General features: G+C 43.0%; 1 protein-coding gene across 2 annotated transcripts; it reads left to right on the forward strand.

Annotated features, from left to right (window-relative positions):
• Positions 1-2,170: 2,170 nt before the first annotated feature.
• LOC119263634 lies at positions 2,171-14,952 on the forward strand. Of its 2 annotated transcripts, none has more exons than XM_037539571.1 (9): positions 2,171-2,297; positions 12,163-12,218; positions 12,326-12,400; positions 12,656-12,733; positions 12,865-12,963; positions 13,076-13,123; positions 13,212-13,292; positions 13,390-13,786; positions 14,510-14,952. In XM_037539571.1, the coding sequence occupies exons 1-8, from the start codon at positions 2,252-2,254 to the stop codon at positions 13,537-13,539; spliced, it is 633 nt and encodes a 210-aa protein (XP_037395468.1). In that variant the 5' UTR covers positions 2,171-2,251; the 3' UTR covers positions 13,540-13,786; positions 14,510-14,952. The 2 variants fall into 2 exon arrangements, with proteins under 2 accessions (XP_037395468.1, XP_037395469.1); XM_037539572.1 differs by lacking the exon at positions 2,171-2,297 and adding an exon at positions 10,284-10,600.
• Positions 14,953-16,269: the final 1,317 nt, after the last annotated feature.

Genomic DNA, 16,269 nt, shown 5'->3' on the forward strand with positions numbered 1-16,269 from the left:
TCTACAGTAAAGGACCACCATAGGACCACCTCTGAACAGATAGTAAGCATAGCACAGCAATGACACTGACATGGTAGTGTAAATGGTACTTGTACGAATGTATCATGGAACAGTGTATTGCTGTGGTTTTTACATGCATTAGCGGCACTGCTGAGTTGAGAATAGTCGATCAACCAAAAATATCCAGCCAACAATGATCCATATCAATGCGGCTTTGGCAATTCTGAAGTAATTTACTAAACCTCAAAAGAGGTTAGTTTCATCATCTCAAAACCTAAACTGCTTATATGAAATGAAATTCAGATGATGCATGCAAAACTGAACCCAGACTGGGGACAGAATCAGGCTTAAAATCATAAAAACTCCAAATACCATTACTTCCTGTTTCCTACACATGAATAACAAGATTTTTTTAGCTGAATAGGTTTGCAACTACAACTTATGTCAGTAATTGGACTCCTTGTGTGACATTTTAACATGTTTGATCAAGGTCTCCAGCTCAGTGTGTGTGTGTGTGTGTGTGTGTTTGTGAGACAGTGTATGGTAGAATTTCATTATGGATGTTTTGTGATTGCAAAATATTGTAAAATATCAGTTGTAGCTACTCTTTATTGTGAGCTTGACTACGCCACCTGGGGAGTTTCACCCCAGGAAATATACCACCAATACCACACAAAAGCACACAGGTACATTCAGAGATACACAGAGACGTCATTTGTAGTTCAGTGTAACATTTACTTAAAGTGCAGGAGGACAAATGCAGATCGAACAATAAAATTCAACTTTAGTAACAACTGGGGTTTAAAAATATGTCAAGGAGAGTTAAATGCCCTTTGTACCTTGACCCTTAAAACCAATAACCCTAGAATATACTGGCCATGCAATTTCTCTTACAGTAGTTAGAGTTTATCAGTAACTAGAGCTGGCATCAAATAGAATTGGCTAGGTCCCCACACTGGAGGCGACACAAACCACACACACAGGCTGTAACACCTCAAAAAGGAGTGACTTCACTCCTTCACAGCCAGTAATCCTATTAAAAACAATACATGCTCCTAAATGCCATTCAAACCAAAATGACTAAGCAGGGTTAATTCAACATATCACAAACAAATACCAAAAGAAAATACACAATTCTTTAATTAATGAGAGAAAACAAAATAATCATAAAGAAAGAAAGAAAAAAAAATAAACTAATAAACCCCACAAAATATCAATACAGGCAAAACAGCAGCAGACTTTAGGGAAGGCTCTGCTTGGCACCACCTAGGCTGTCCCAATGGTGATACTCCAACAGAGTACCTATTTTTTTTAAAAATCACTTTAATTACAATAAAATGAGACTCTGTGAAAATAGAATAAGGAAGGCCTTAGCCCCACAGCTAATGAGCAAACGTACCTTCAGGCTGGGATTACCAGTACAACTTGCTTGGATGCAATGCTTCCAGTGTCTGGGGTAGTAAACACCCAAGTTTCATGCCCAAAATCTAAAAATCACAACCTGTATTTAAAACCAAACCTAACCATGCAACACCTGCCTTACGATGCTGTTATTTGGATGGGTGAGTGAACACTTTTGGAAATATGGTGTGTGTGTATGTATGTATATATATATATATATATATATATATATATATATATATATATATATATATATATATGTATGTATATATATATATATATATATATATATATATATATATATATATATATATATACACAAATATATAAAATATAAGAGCTTGTTGGCTTCAAATATATTATTTACATGGGAGTCTGACTGGGTGAAAATCAGGTCAAAGTGGTTTGATGAAGGTTTCAACAGGTCTGCTTCTCTATCACGGAGAGATACTGAATCACTAACAGGTCAAGCCACTGATCAAGTGGTCAGGACCTTTCGAGACGTGAGCATCATGGACTATATGTTTCAAACACTGTTGTCACGTAACGTAAACACGTTTTGAACTAAAAGAGCGTTACCAAGGCGAAAGAACGTTCCACAGAGCACTAAAGCTGACAGTCTAAAATCGTTCAGTCGTTCACCGACACCCAAACTTACAAGCTGCTTTCACATGAACTCTCACTGGCAGACGAACTAACGGAGTACTCTTGCTTTCAGATGAAGCTTCCTCTGTTTCTCCTCGGCGCTCCGCTGCGGCCAGTGGTTCTTTGTGCCGCTGGCATCTCAGCAGCAGCTGTAACGTCCTGTTTTCTTTTTTACAGGTGGCAGAGGATTGTGGACGAACAGCGGATGACGAGAACCGAAGATGCAGCGACCCAGACGGACGCCTGGAACGGTGAGTTAACGAGCGGATATGTCTGCTAGCATAGAGAGCCAAGAGAGGCACTTCATGTAGAATAACGGCTGCAGAGAGCAAAACTTAGTGCTGCTAATCCTGATAGTGTGTTCTGAACTGCAGCACTTACAGCCGACGGTGAGTCGACCGGTCCGAGTGGGTTTTGGGGAGAAAGGCTTTTTTTTTAAATGCACTTTTTATTTAAATAACGTTAACAGGCCGACACTGAGTGATAAATCTGATTCACACAGTAATGTTAGTTTGTGAAAGAGCACACTTAGGTTACGTCCCTTTCTCACATTCAGCAGCCCTAACCGAGCCCGTATTTAAGACTTAGTTGGGAAGCTGACGTTGACTTCTGCTGCTTACTGCTAAAGCTAGGCTAAATCTGGGGTTGCTACGGCAACAGGTTACCGGTCATATTACAGAAACGTATTATCAGACTAAGTCAAAATAAGATAACTAATTTAGCAAATTAGAGGGGGGAGCTGGAAGGGAGGAACACGAGGAAACACAGGAAAGTGGAGTAAAAGTGAGATTTAGCCAAGTATATATATTTTTCCCCTTTCCAAGGGATTTTAAACTGGTCCCGACATATATTTTCTTAGGTGAATACAGTTTTAGGTGTTTTATAAATGTTTGAGTGCTCTATAAGCAACTGTGTTTAGCCGCGTGCTGGAGCTAGCGAGACGAGCTAGCTGAGTCGTGTGGACGTCGTTCAAGGTCAGATAGACCCCACGGCGACCGGGACAGCAGTGTGGGTCCTCTGACGAAGATTTCCCTGTTCGGGCTGTGCTGCTGAACAAGGAGAGGCAAGTTGTTCTCCGTGCCTCGTCTGCCCATTTTCTCGCTTTGGTCCCTACCATCAGTGAACTGTAGGTTACTCTCTCAGACTTAAGAAGGGGTTAGTAACATAGCCACACCGCACCCGAGCATCATTCAGGCTTGCAACCTTTTTTGTTTTGAATGTGCGCGCAGTTGTGTGTGTGAGTGTGTGTGTATGTATATTACTGGTTCTTAAAGTTTGGGGTTTATGAACGTATATGATTTTTGTACTGACGGGCTGAGCCGCTTTCAGGTAGTTTTTTTTGGGTGAGCACTTACGTGTGTACTGTTATGTTTTGCATTCTGGGACTGTACATTTTGGGGTTTCATTTATATTGTGCGTTGTAATGTTACTGTGACTGGTATCTTTCATAAGGCATCGCTGTAAAATATGATACGGTTGTCTAAAGCCAATGCAGTAAAGCTAACGTTTAATTTCATACGCGTGTCTGGCTTAGCTTATTTCTATTAAGGTACTCTAATGCTCTAGTTGGGTAATTCATTCTGTGTTTTGAAAGTCTAAAACAAACTTCTAAAATAACGAACCCTAGCCTCACCCTCTATATTTAGAACATACTGTTACATAGGGGGCACGAGTGCTACATAAAATGGAGGCACCGCTGGGATGTTGAAATCGGATTACTGTAAAGTAGTGGCATAAAATGGTGTAACAAAGCCAGACACTATAGTTTCAGTTAAGCTTTAAAAATACTTCTAGAACGGTCGGTAAACAGTATTGAAAAGCATTCAAAATTAAATTCTGAGCCTTAGTCACAACTAGTCAGATTTAAAATAATCTAACTCCCTACCGTCTGACAAAGCTAGTCATAACCCAGAGCATGGCACAACTTCACCATTGGTGTAAAGGGGAAGGCATCAGCCCTGATAATGCATTGTTGGTGAAAGACGTTCCTGACGACACTGAAGTGAGCTTCATTGAAGAGACCCTCGAGTCTGTAAAAGCACTGGGACGAGTCAGAGTGCGAGGTAGGATGTATGACCCCCAGCTGGAGAGTCTAACAGTCCTTTGTGAATGTCGTGAAAAAGTGAATGTCAAGACACTGCCACCAGATGTGCTGCCTTCAAACACTGATAGGCCTTGGAGATTGGTTGGGGCCTCAGCTGAGCAGACAACTGAGCGAAATAAACCAGATGAGAACCCTGTTTTGAGCCAGGCAGAACTAGCTCAGACATGTGCACCGGATGCCATCATTCGGGCGGTTGGAGAATTGATGGAAAAGCAAGGTAGGTTCATAGGCGAGAGCAGTGCATATAGGAGGTTACGTACATTCTCTGGAGTTGTGCCTACTCCACCTGGGGAAGAACAGCTGGACAGCTGGTTAGAGCAAGCTCGCCTTATGGTCGAGACCAGTGAAAGACCAGATAAAGAGAAACGAATGCGAATTTTGGAGAGTCTGAAAGGTCCAGCATCTGAAATTGCGCAGGCTGTTCATTTCAACGACCCAGATGCAACCCCCCAAGAGTATATTGATGCCCTTGAGAATGCTTTTGACACACCGGAGACTGGGGAGGAGCTTTACTTTGCATTCAGGCATCTCTGCCAGAAACCAAGGGAAAAACTTTCTGAGTTTCTAAAACGCATTGAGAAAGCTCTCAACAGAGTTGTACAGAGGGGCGGTCTCCCAGCCTCCGCTGCTAATGGAGCTCGTCTAGAACAGCTTATTAAAGGTGCGACTACATCTGACTTGATGCTTTTGAATCTGAGACTAAGGGAAAGGAAGAACAGCCCACCTAACTTCCTACAACTGCTGAACGAAATCCGTTCCGAAGAAGGGTATGAAGCTTCGCGGCACAAGCTGAGCTCAGCGATGACATCTGTCCAGGTCAAGAGTGCGATAGCACATACAGATGAGATGCAAGGTCTCCAAGACGAGATAAGAGAGTTGAGACAACAAGTTAGTGACTATGCTCCTTTGCAACCAATACAAACATTAGTTGCTGATATGCATTTGCCCTTTAGTTCTAGTTCTGAATCCTCATGGGATGACAAGAATGTAAATGCATTGAAAAAGGAAGTAAAGAAACTACGAAAACAGATCAAAGTAATGACTGTCAAGCCAACCACTGAGAGGTCTGCGCACAAACCGCCGTCCTCCAAGTTCAACCAGTCAAGCTCAATTTCACCCCAAAGCCACAGCGACTTTTTCTGCTACCGTTGTGGTGAGGATGGGCACATATCAGCCAAGTGCCAAGCTCCAGAAGACCCCCAAAGGGTAATTCAGAAATTCATTCGTGCACGGCATGCAGCGAAAGATGGAAAGAGGGAATCAGCTGTTCATTCTGAGGATGACTTCCCCAAGATCTATGTAAACCGAGGGGTTGTAAGGGGGAAGTCGAAGTGTATACCTGGAGGGTTAGTAGGGCCCCCATCGCTGGTCCCGGTGAAGGTTGGTGGAAGACAGTGTACCGCTCTCATCGATAGCGGCTCTCAAGTGACGATTGTCTTTGAAAGCTGGTATACACAGCATCTAGCTCACAAGCCACTTCATCCAATAATTGGCTTGTCCATTTGGGGACTGAGTGGCTCTGAGGAGAGTTATCCATACCGAGGCTACATTCAAGTTGAATTAGAACTTCCGAAGAATGTGTCTGGCACTAAAGGGCCCATCACTATTCTTGCTCTAGTGTGCCCTGATCCTCGTTGTTCTGATAGTGTGCCAATTCTAGTGGGCACCAATGTTCACAAAGTCCGTCCTTTCAACTCAGTCACCAAAACGTCCAGTTCAGACCAAGTGTGCTCCATGAGAGTGGGTGCTGTTCCACACCTACAGCGAAATCTTGCCCGGTCGCAAGAGCTGCTGATTTTACAGGGGACAGAGTGGCTGAGGTTAGATGGCCTGGCCCTGGCCCTTTAGTTGTCCCTGCTACAAGTGACCACATTGCAATCTGTAAAGTCAAAGAGACCCAGCCATTGGAGAAGAGTATCCTCATTACAGAGCGTGCTTCATCATTTTCTCTCCCCCCAAGTGTGTTAGTGCAGCCCACAGTGTTGTTTTCGTCCACACTGGACAAGAACAGGTTCCTAGTCATGCTACGGAACGAGTCTCTTAAAGATGCATCTGTTCCAGCTGGCACTGTCCTCGCTCATCTTCAGGTAGTAGACACTGTAACAGTAGCACAGCCAGACAAGTCCAAAGCCCACCAACGGATAGACCCATTAGTATTTGATTTTGCTGACTCACCGATTCCAGAAGAGTGGAGGGGGAGACTTTCCAAGAAACTAGCTCAAAGAGTGAATGTTTTTTCACTGGGGGAATGGGATGTTGGCCTGGCGAGAGGGGTGGAGCATCGAATTAGACTGCGTGACGATAAGCCATTCCGTGAGAGGTCCCGCCGGATAGCACCTGCTGACCTGGATGATTTGCGTCGACACGTGCAGGGCCTGTTAGCCGCAGGAATCATAAAGGAGTCAAGGAGCCCTTATGCATCCCCCATAGTCCTCGCAAGGAAGAAGTCTGGCCAGTTACGCATGTGTGTGGACTACAGGACATTGAATCGACAGACCATTCCCGACCAGTATGTTGTACCGCGTATTGATGAAGCGCTGGATTGTCTTAATGGCAGTAAGTGGTTCTCTGTTCTGGATCTTCGTAGTGGGTACTATCAGATCCCTATGGCAGATGAAGACAAAGAGAAGACTGCTTTCATATGTCCCCTGGGATTCTTCCAGTTTGAGAGGATGCCACAAGGTGTCACTGGGGCCCCAGCGACATTTCAACGCCTCATGGAGAGGGCAGTAGGTGACATGCACATGCTGGAAGTGATAGTGTACCTCGATGACTTGATTGTATTTGGAAAAGACTTGGCAGAGCATGAAGAACGCTTACTAAAAGTCTTGGACCGATTGGAGGAGAGTGGGTTGAAGTTGTCCATTGACAAGTGTCAGTTCTGTCGCTCCCAAGTGGGACATATTGTGTCAGAGCATGGCATTGCAACAGACCCGGCTAAGATTGAGGCAGTGGTTTCCTGGAAGCAACCCACCGATCTTGTATCACTCCAGTCCTTTTTGGGGTTCTGTGGGTATTATCGACGATTCATTAAAAACTATTCCATCATCGCCCGACCCCTCACCGAGTTGACCAAGGGATACCCACCCACACAGAAGGGCCGAAAGTCTTCCAAGACTGCAGGTGACAAAACCTCCTTCAAGGTCAGAGAGCCTTTTGGTGACCGGTGGGATGAGTCATGCACCCAAGCATTCGATCAGATAATCCACTGCCTCACTCATGCGCCGGTTCTTGCCTTTGCAGACCCAGCCAGGCCTTACGTCCTTCATGTAGATGCCAGTTTGCATGGCTTAGGTGCGGTGCTTAACCAAGAGTACCCGGAGGGACTCAGGCCGGTGGCTTTTGCCAGCAGAAAGCTCAACTCCTCTGAGAAGAACTACCCTGTCCACCAGCTTGAATATTTAGCATTAAAATGGGCAGTGGTTGACAAATTTCATGATTATTTGTACGGGGCAAACTTTACCGTGAGAACCGATAACAACCCCCCTCACATATGTTCTCACCACCGCAAAGCTAAATGCGACTGGTCATCGCTGGCTGGCTGCACTCTCAGCATACAATTTCACTATTCAATACAGGCCAGGGTGTCACAATATCGATGCCGACTCTCTGTCCAGAAACGTGTTCTCCAAAGAGAATGGGGAATGGCAAAACATGTCATCTGACAGCATTAAAGCTCTCTGCAAGCAAGTACGCTGGGCACAGGATGGAGTTCCCCCCAACTGCGCTGTATTCTTGGGAATGGCTCCTACTGCGATCCCAGACTGCTATGCCTTCCCAACTCATTTGAACACTGGCTGTTTAGAGCTACAAAGTCCCACTCACCTCAAAGATGCCCAAAACTCAGATCCAATAATAGCCCCGGTCAAGAAATCTATCATGAAGGGGAGCTTACAGATGGGTGACAAGGGGGAGTCTCACGCGACTGCCTTGCTGAGAAGGGAAGGACCACGGTTGAAGATAATTGAAGGGTTGCTCTACAGGCTTGTGCAGAGGACATTAGGTGCAGAAGTGCGACAGCTAGTCTTACCCAAGGTCTACCTACCCATGGTGCTGAGATCTCTCCATGATGAGTGTGGTCATTTAGGTGTAGAGAAGACGGCTGACCTGATAAGGGACCGGTTCTATTGGCCCAAGATGAGTGCTGACATTGAGCAATATGTCAAGAACTGTGGCCGATGCATTGCCCGGAATACCCTACCCCAAAGAGCGGCTCCTCTGAACAAGATCCCAATCCGTGGCCCATTAGATCTGGTGTGCATTGACTTTTTATCACTCGAGCCAGATACTCAGGGATTTGCGAGTATACTCGTGGTGACAGATAGTTTCACCCGCTATGCTCAGGCCTTTCCAACCAAAGACCAAAAAGCTTCCACTGTTGCTAAAGTTTTGTTGGAGAAGTATTTTGTTCATTATGGCCTTCCCGCTCGGATACACTCAGATCAGGGGCGTGATTTTGAGTCCAGGTTGATCCATGAGCTCCTGAGGATGTTGGGCATCAGAAAGTCACGTACTACACCCTATCACCCCCAGGGGGACCCACAACCAGAGAGGTTCAATAGAACCTTGCTCTCCATGTTGGGCACACTGGATCCAAGACAGAAGCAAAGGTGGAGCCAGAAAATCAGTCAGTTAGTACATGCTTATAACTGCACACGTAATGATGCCACTGGCCACTCCCCTTACCTGCTCATGTTTGGCAGAGAGGCTCGTCTTCCTGTGGATCTTTGTTTTGGGGTGGGTCCAGAAGGTGAAGAGAACATTTCCTACCAGAACTATGTCGCTCGACTGAGGTCAGACCTTCAGGAAGCGTATAAGTTGGCTGCGGATGCAGCAGAGAAAAATCACGACCGGAACAAGAAAACATATGACAGATTGGTGAGGGAGCAGGTTTTAGAAAAAGGAGACCGTGTGCTACTCAGGAACTTTGGTGTCACAGGCAAGCACAAGTTACGGAACAAGTGGAGGATCATGCCATACATCGTTGTCGGAAAGATGGACAATCTGCCTGTCTACAGGGTCGAGCCAGAAAGTGGTGGTGGAGAGGTGAAAACGGTTCATCGAAATCATTTACTGCCTATTGGATGTCTGGTACGGATGCCAGTGGATGATGATGTACCAAGTCCTCTTCAAAGACCTGTAACAAGACATCAGCAGCAACAAAGAGGGATCCAGACAGTTTCTGGTTGTGAACTTCGGGATGAAGAGGCCAGACTAGGCTCAGATGAATCCGAGGATTCTGATATTGTAACTTTTCATCCTGTGTCTTTCGACAGTGGACAGATATTGAGTGACTTGCTGCAGTATCCCGATCTGCGTGCTAGAATTCAAGATTCAAGTGCCACGGGGGGTCACAAGACCTTTTCAGCAAACCGCACTGAAAGAGCTGCAGGAACAAGAGACGATGCCGATCATCCTCCAGGGGTCGTAGATGCCGAGACGGATCCACCTCTTGATTCTATTCCAGAACCTCATCAGGTAGGAGGCGCAGAAGCTCAAGATGTGCAAGAGCGTGTCGAAGCAGACATGAGGAGCACTAGGCCAAGGAGAGAAAAGAGACCTGTGCAAAGACTCACCTATGATGAGCTGGGAAAATCATCAAGCTATCCCCTCAACACTCTGAGCATGGGTGTGTTGGTAGGATATGGTACCTATGTAGAAACCAAGAGCTGCCCAAGCCACACCATATGGTGCCATCCCATGGCATTGTGCCGTGGGTGTAATAACAACTAGCCACAGCTAACATGGTCATGTAAGCTTAACATTAGCTCGCCCTCAGGTTTGATGAGGACATCAAAATTCTAGAAGGGGGAGAGTGTAGCCCGGGCATAAATACGGATCTTAAATGTGCACTATTTGAATCAGTTTACAGCACTGTTTCAATCAGTATATTTACTGTCACTACTGTCATGTGTACCGTCTCTTTAAGAACTAGCAAGTTAAAAAGGACTGCAACTCATATATACCGTCACTTTAAGAACTAGCAAGTTAAAAAGGACCGCAACTCTGTGTTCGTAATGTTTAGAGAGTAAAAGTAATGTGATTGGGTGATAACCGTGTCTGTCAAGGTCCCTTGGGTTTTTTTTTTCTTTTCCCCGGTTTTGGGGGGGGAGGAGAGGGGGGAGCTGGAAGGGAGGAACACGAGGAAACACAGGAAAGTGGAGTAAAAGTGAGATTTAGCCAAGTATATATTTTTTTTCCCCTTTCCAAGGGATTTTAAACTGGTCCCGAGATATATTTTCTTAGGTGAATACAGTTTTAGGTGTTTTATAAATGTTTGAGTGCTCTATAAGCAACTGTGTTTAGCCGCGTGCTGGAGCTAGCGAGACGAGCTAGCTGAGTCGTGTGGACGTCGTTCAAGGTCAGATAGACCCCACGGCGACCGGGACAGCAGTGTGGGTCCTCTGACGAAGATTTCCCTGTTCGGGCTGTGCTGCTGAACAAGGAGAGGCAAGTTGTTCTCCGTGGCTCGTCTGCCCATTTTCTCGCTTTGGTCCCTACCATCAGTGAACTGTAGGTTACTCTCTCAGACTTAAGAAGGTGTTAGCAACATAGCCACACCGCACCCGAGCATCATTCAGGCTTGCAACCTTTTTTGTTTTGAATGTGCGCGCAGTTGTGTGTGTGAGTGTGTGTGTATGTATGCGAGGGGTGTCCCTCAATAATTTGGTTACTGGTTCTTAAAGTTTGGGGTTTATGAACGTATATGATTTTTGTACTGACGGGCTGAGCCGCTTTCAGGTATTTTTTCTTGGGTGAGCACTTACGTGTGTACTGTTATGTTTTGCATTCTGGGACTGTACATTTTGGGGTTTCATTTATATTGTGCGTTGTAATGTTACTGTGACTGGTATCTTTCATAAGGCATCGCTGTAAAATATGATACGGTTGTCTAAAGCCAATGCAGTAAAGTTAACGTTTAATTTCATACGCGTGTCTGGCTTAGCTTATTTCTATTAAGGTACTCTAATGCTCTAGTTGGGTAATTTATTCTGTGTTTTGAAAGTCTAAAACAAACTTCTAAAATAACGAACCCTAGCCTCACCCTCAATATTTAGAACATACTGTTACATAGGGGGCACGAGTGCTACAATTGTATTGTTGTATTAGACGAGTTTTGATCAACATTAATGCTGGTAGTGAACTATGCTGCCTGTCACATTCCAGATATCAGGCATATATTGGTTTCAGAGGTCGACGCCCCCTTTACTGTATGCCACTGCTGGTCCACCTTTGGACCACCTAGATTCTTGTCCTGCTTACAAAATCTAATTAGTTTTTAATCTCCACAAACGAATTTTAAATGCACACAGTCTTTTGTTTTGGAAAATAAAATAAGAAAATTATTACATGGAAAAAAATGAATGACTTGGCCTAATATAAATTGATTTTGTTGAAAATGTTGTTACTGACACAGAGATGAATTAAAACTATTTATTAATTTACATAAAGAATTACAGAAAAAAGTTAAGAAAATAAGTAAATTGGATTGTGAGTTATAAAAAGTGATAAAAAGTGTCATTTTGTCTAATACTTTGCTTGGCCACCACTAGTGGGCCACCCAGTAAGCGCTGAGCAAAAAGCCAGTGGCCTGCCAGCTTTGCCATTGGTGGGCCAACAGTGGGCTGTATTGCTATTTGAGAATTGTCCAAAAACATTAGAAACAGATAGTTAAACCAGATGTTAGGGTAACACTGTCGTTGTCCTTAAGTTAGGACAGTATTTAGGAAATTTAATACAGGATGCTTCTGTAATTCTGTCAAAATTATGAAGTTAGGAACTGCTGTTCTGTAATAGCTTTTGTACTAAATTCAGTCCTAACTGAAGTTGTCATGGTTACCAAACAGATAAGACTTCAGAGTTAAGATGTTTCTGTTTGGCCCCAGAGTAACAAATGGTCAGCTCGTAGTGACCCTTCGGCTTCCTGTCATTCAGGGGAATTTTTAATTTACATTGTACAAGCCTTTCAGGATCCTGAACATGCCAGTTACTATTTACACTATTTTCCTCAGGAACGGATGAACAGAAGCAGGACATCTGTCCTTCAGGCTGTGCCCCCATGCCACAGGTGGACTTTCTTATTTATCAGTTATAAATGGCAAAAGATCATGAAGATAAACATCATTTATACTTGCCTATGCCAATGTCCCTGTATTAACTACTTATTTGTCTTAGGAGGTTTCTGTGCTCAGCTGGCAGCAGGTGGTCTTAATTCCACCCCTTTCTTGTGGACTGCTGGCAAGAATTGTGGTAAACTTTCGCTCTTCACACCGCTTAACGCCTTAAGTGACCAGGGCCCAATGTTTTATTATACAGTTCTATAACCTCATAGCTCAGCCATTTTGTTTGAGTCCCTGTAGTTACGGAATAAAAAGCTTTTGTATGTAGTAAGTCTGGGATTTTAGGGGGTTAAATACAAAGAAAGAAGACTTTTCCCTCCAATGTCTGATTAATACTGCAGTCTCCCCTAAACACTTTATTTTTTCTTCTCCTCTGTCCCTGTAGCAGCACTGCCGAGCTTTGCACAGAGCAAACAGGATGTTTGCTTACACCTTCACGCAGCCACTTTTTGACAGCACGAAGGTTCGTTTAAGCTGCTTATTTTGCCAATAATACACTTTTCAGCACAGAGAAACACTTTATTGACTGTTGTAGTTTGATTCTGAATGTGACAGTGGTGAAGTTGATGAAATGTTTTCTCATGATTCCTGCAGCTGGTGGAGTTGAAGCTCCAACATAAGACCATCTTTGAGGGGCTGGAGTCTGAGCGCTGGTGGGTGCTCAGCAATGAATTTTATCATTTGTTCCCAGAGGTAAGCCTGAGCTATCAAAGCACGTTCATATTTTCACTGTGATTGTTTTATGCCTTCTCTGTCTTTTTTACTGTGTTTTTATTTTAACCTCATGTTGTCACTGATTTCACAGCTTCCTCCTCAGCACTTTGCGTCTGTCACTGCTGTGGCCTGCATCAAGGTAAAGCTGTAATATCATGTGGACTGTAAGACTTTTGCTACCAGATTACTTTATTTAGATATTTTCATCATCTCATCTTCTCATTCAGCACTTTGGAACATTGATCAGTGAGGCATCCATCTACCTCCGCACTGAATCAGTGGAGACGTCACTGCAGAATGTTACACTGGTTAGTACTTCCTTGTGTCCTTTTGCAGTTACAATTAATATAGTGAAACAGTCTTTCTGTAAAATTGTGTCTAAATATTAGTTTATGCATTTTGCAGCAAACCAAAGTGTTGAAGACACTGAAGCTGATTTCCATTGGTTCAGATGGCTGTTTCAGGTCTCATCAGTCAAGCAACACTAGAATCCTCGAGACACCAGCACCATTCATGGTTTCCAGCAAACCAAGAGGACCCCCACCAGGCTTTTAATGACTCACACTATACACTTTAATATTACACAGTTTTACCTCATTAATATAGTAATTGCAATTTTAACGCATATTATTTTTCTAACAAACATTCTTTGAGTGTGTGTTTTTGTGTATGTGTGTGTCTGCGTGAATGTGTTTATTTTTCAGAGGCAGTTTTTTCTGTAACCAGGAGAGCCCCTGAAAGTTTACCTTACAGAGCATGACGTTGGAGCATCATACCTACCCATAACCAGGCTGGAAACATGGTAAAAAATAATCATTTTTAAATGGAAATTCTCCATGGAAATGGGGAGTCATAGCCAAATAAGAAAAATAACATTTTAATTACATCAGAGTGTAAAACCGCATGTGCTACCCCAGGCTCAAGGAGGATACTGGAGACAGGTTTGCAGCAGACAAAATAAACAGAACGAACAAAACCAACGCTATGTTAAGTTGGCCACTTTTCTGTGTTTTAAGCTAGCTAGACTTTCAGTCCTTTACTCGAGCTTTTCAGCTCTTTCGTCCTTAGCTGCTGCTCGTCCCTCTCTCTCGCTCTGTTCCCTCTCCACTCTTTTTAAAAGACTCAAGCCGAGAGGGAATGAGAGCTCGCCGCTCCGCCTCCTCATTACAGCCCCCAGTTGGCAGCTCGGCCTCATGGGTCGAACATGAGGTGTAGTGAAGCGGCCTCGCTGCCGAACCGGGGGCGGGGCCCAGGCGGGTATTAACTATATCTGTACTTGAATTAAGGTTAAAATACAGAGATTTAAAGTTCTGCAAGCAGCAGAAATAACCAGAGTTAAAGGGCAAAATGTAGCAAATCCAGCATTTATGACTCAATCTGGAGCACTTTAAATCCCTTATTTACTCCATCTCTTCTTTTATCTAATATTCACAGATATATTATATCCATCTATCAGATTTATTTAACTATGTTTAGAATATATCTGTTTTTTTTCTATCTTTCTTTCTCACTGTCCTTCATGCAGAGTTCCAGTGCAGCGTTCTTCCTGGATTAGAGACTGTAGACATCAGTGGTTTTTGAATTACATAAAGACACTCTAGACAAGAGGACTGTTCAATTTCTAGACCAGATCAGAAGATGTTCATCAAAGGAAGCCTTGGGAGGAAGTCCAGCAGGACAATTTGAGACATCAGGAGTCATAAAAAGAAGACCATAAAGAAGACTGGACAGTTTCTCACTGGATACTGTCATTATCAGCATTTATTTTCATCAGCAGCAGCATCACTACCACCATTATCATTATTATCTTAGTCATGGACACAGGACAATATTTCAGCAACATATTAATAACCTTTACTTCATTTATGTTGATTGTTGTGTAAATTGTACTAGTGCAGTATTTATAATCTTGTAAATATTTTTCAGTAAATATATTTATGTTTCAAACATGAAACTCTTATAATTCCATTTTACTGTCTGGGTCACTGAGAAGTTTTAAAAGATGCAAAGTTAATTTATGTTTCTTCAAGAATTCATCTAATGTATTTAAATTAGCTTCATAGCTGTTATAAAGACACAAATTCATTCAAGGTGATGTCAGTTGGTCCAACCAGATGTAAATAATAATGATGAATATTTAATCAAATTGACCTCTACTTAAAACATAGTGAGGCTAGTACTATTGTATCTAAATCTAAAATATGAGCTAATGTTAAACTTTTGAGAACAAATCATAACCTCACTCACTGACATGAGCTTGACAGTTTTATGATGTGCTCATCCCAAACCTCCTGTAAAGAAGGTTAGCAGTTTGTTTATGCTGTCCTGAACCTCTGCTGAAACAAAACCAAACATCTGTAACAGACATTGTTTCTGTCTGAACATAATGTTATCGGTTAAGGATATTTATTCATAATGATTCTACCCCAGGCGTGAACAGCTAAGGGAAACAGCTGATTTGCTTGACCAGTTAGTAACATTTAACTTACATTATTGAACAACCCCATCTTGAGAATCAGACATCATTGATGCAGAAATTCAAATTAGGAAATTCCAATTATTTTGAAGGCAATTGCAAAACTTTAGAAACTGTGAAAGTCAAGCTAACGGCCAGTTTTCTGGCAGTATTTATACCTACATAGCTCAGCCAATAGTGTGACCATGGTCCTGCAGCCATAAAACCACAAAACCATTAGAGACCCCAGCACAGCAGCTAAAACATGGCTAAAATGATTAAATAGCTGGTTTAAAATGATTCACAGTAGTTTCCACATGCCATCTATTGCCCTGTTCATGTGTATTTAGCTATCATTAATTGTAAATTAATGTAGACCAGCTTGATCAGAACTGTCTTCACTGTCACTGGAAGGAGCTTGCCGTTCCTCATGAAAGGGATTCACTTGTTTTTCATTTATATTAATGTATCTCATTTCTACCTCTTTCAAGTGACTCAACTTTTGCTTACAGGACACTGATAGAGTGTTGAGTTTGTTCCATGTGCTGTTGGTGCTCTGTTCTTAGAAAACAATGCCACCTTCCAAACACCTGAACACACCCTTCAGGTTCCCTTCTCTTTACATAATAATAATTTAATAATAAGGTAAAGGAAAAAGACCAGAAAATAAAAACAGTTCCCAGTGCAACTCAGAAAAGCATGTTGTGACATAATATAACATGAATTATCACAATAACACTAAATGTTGTCATATTGCCCAATCTTATCGGCAAGTATAGGAATGTAGAGGACCCCAGAGTGAAGCTCAAAGTGGAAAAGTAGTTCTCATT

The sequence above is a fragment of the Pygocentrus nattereri genome, chromosome 6, assembly GCF_015220715.1.
Source record: "Pygocentrus nattereri isolate fPygNat1 chromosome 6, fPygNat1.pri, whole genome shotgun sequence".
NCBI lineage: Eukaryota > Metazoa > Chordata > Actinopteri > Characiformes > Serrasalmidae > Pygocentrus > Pygocentrus nattereri.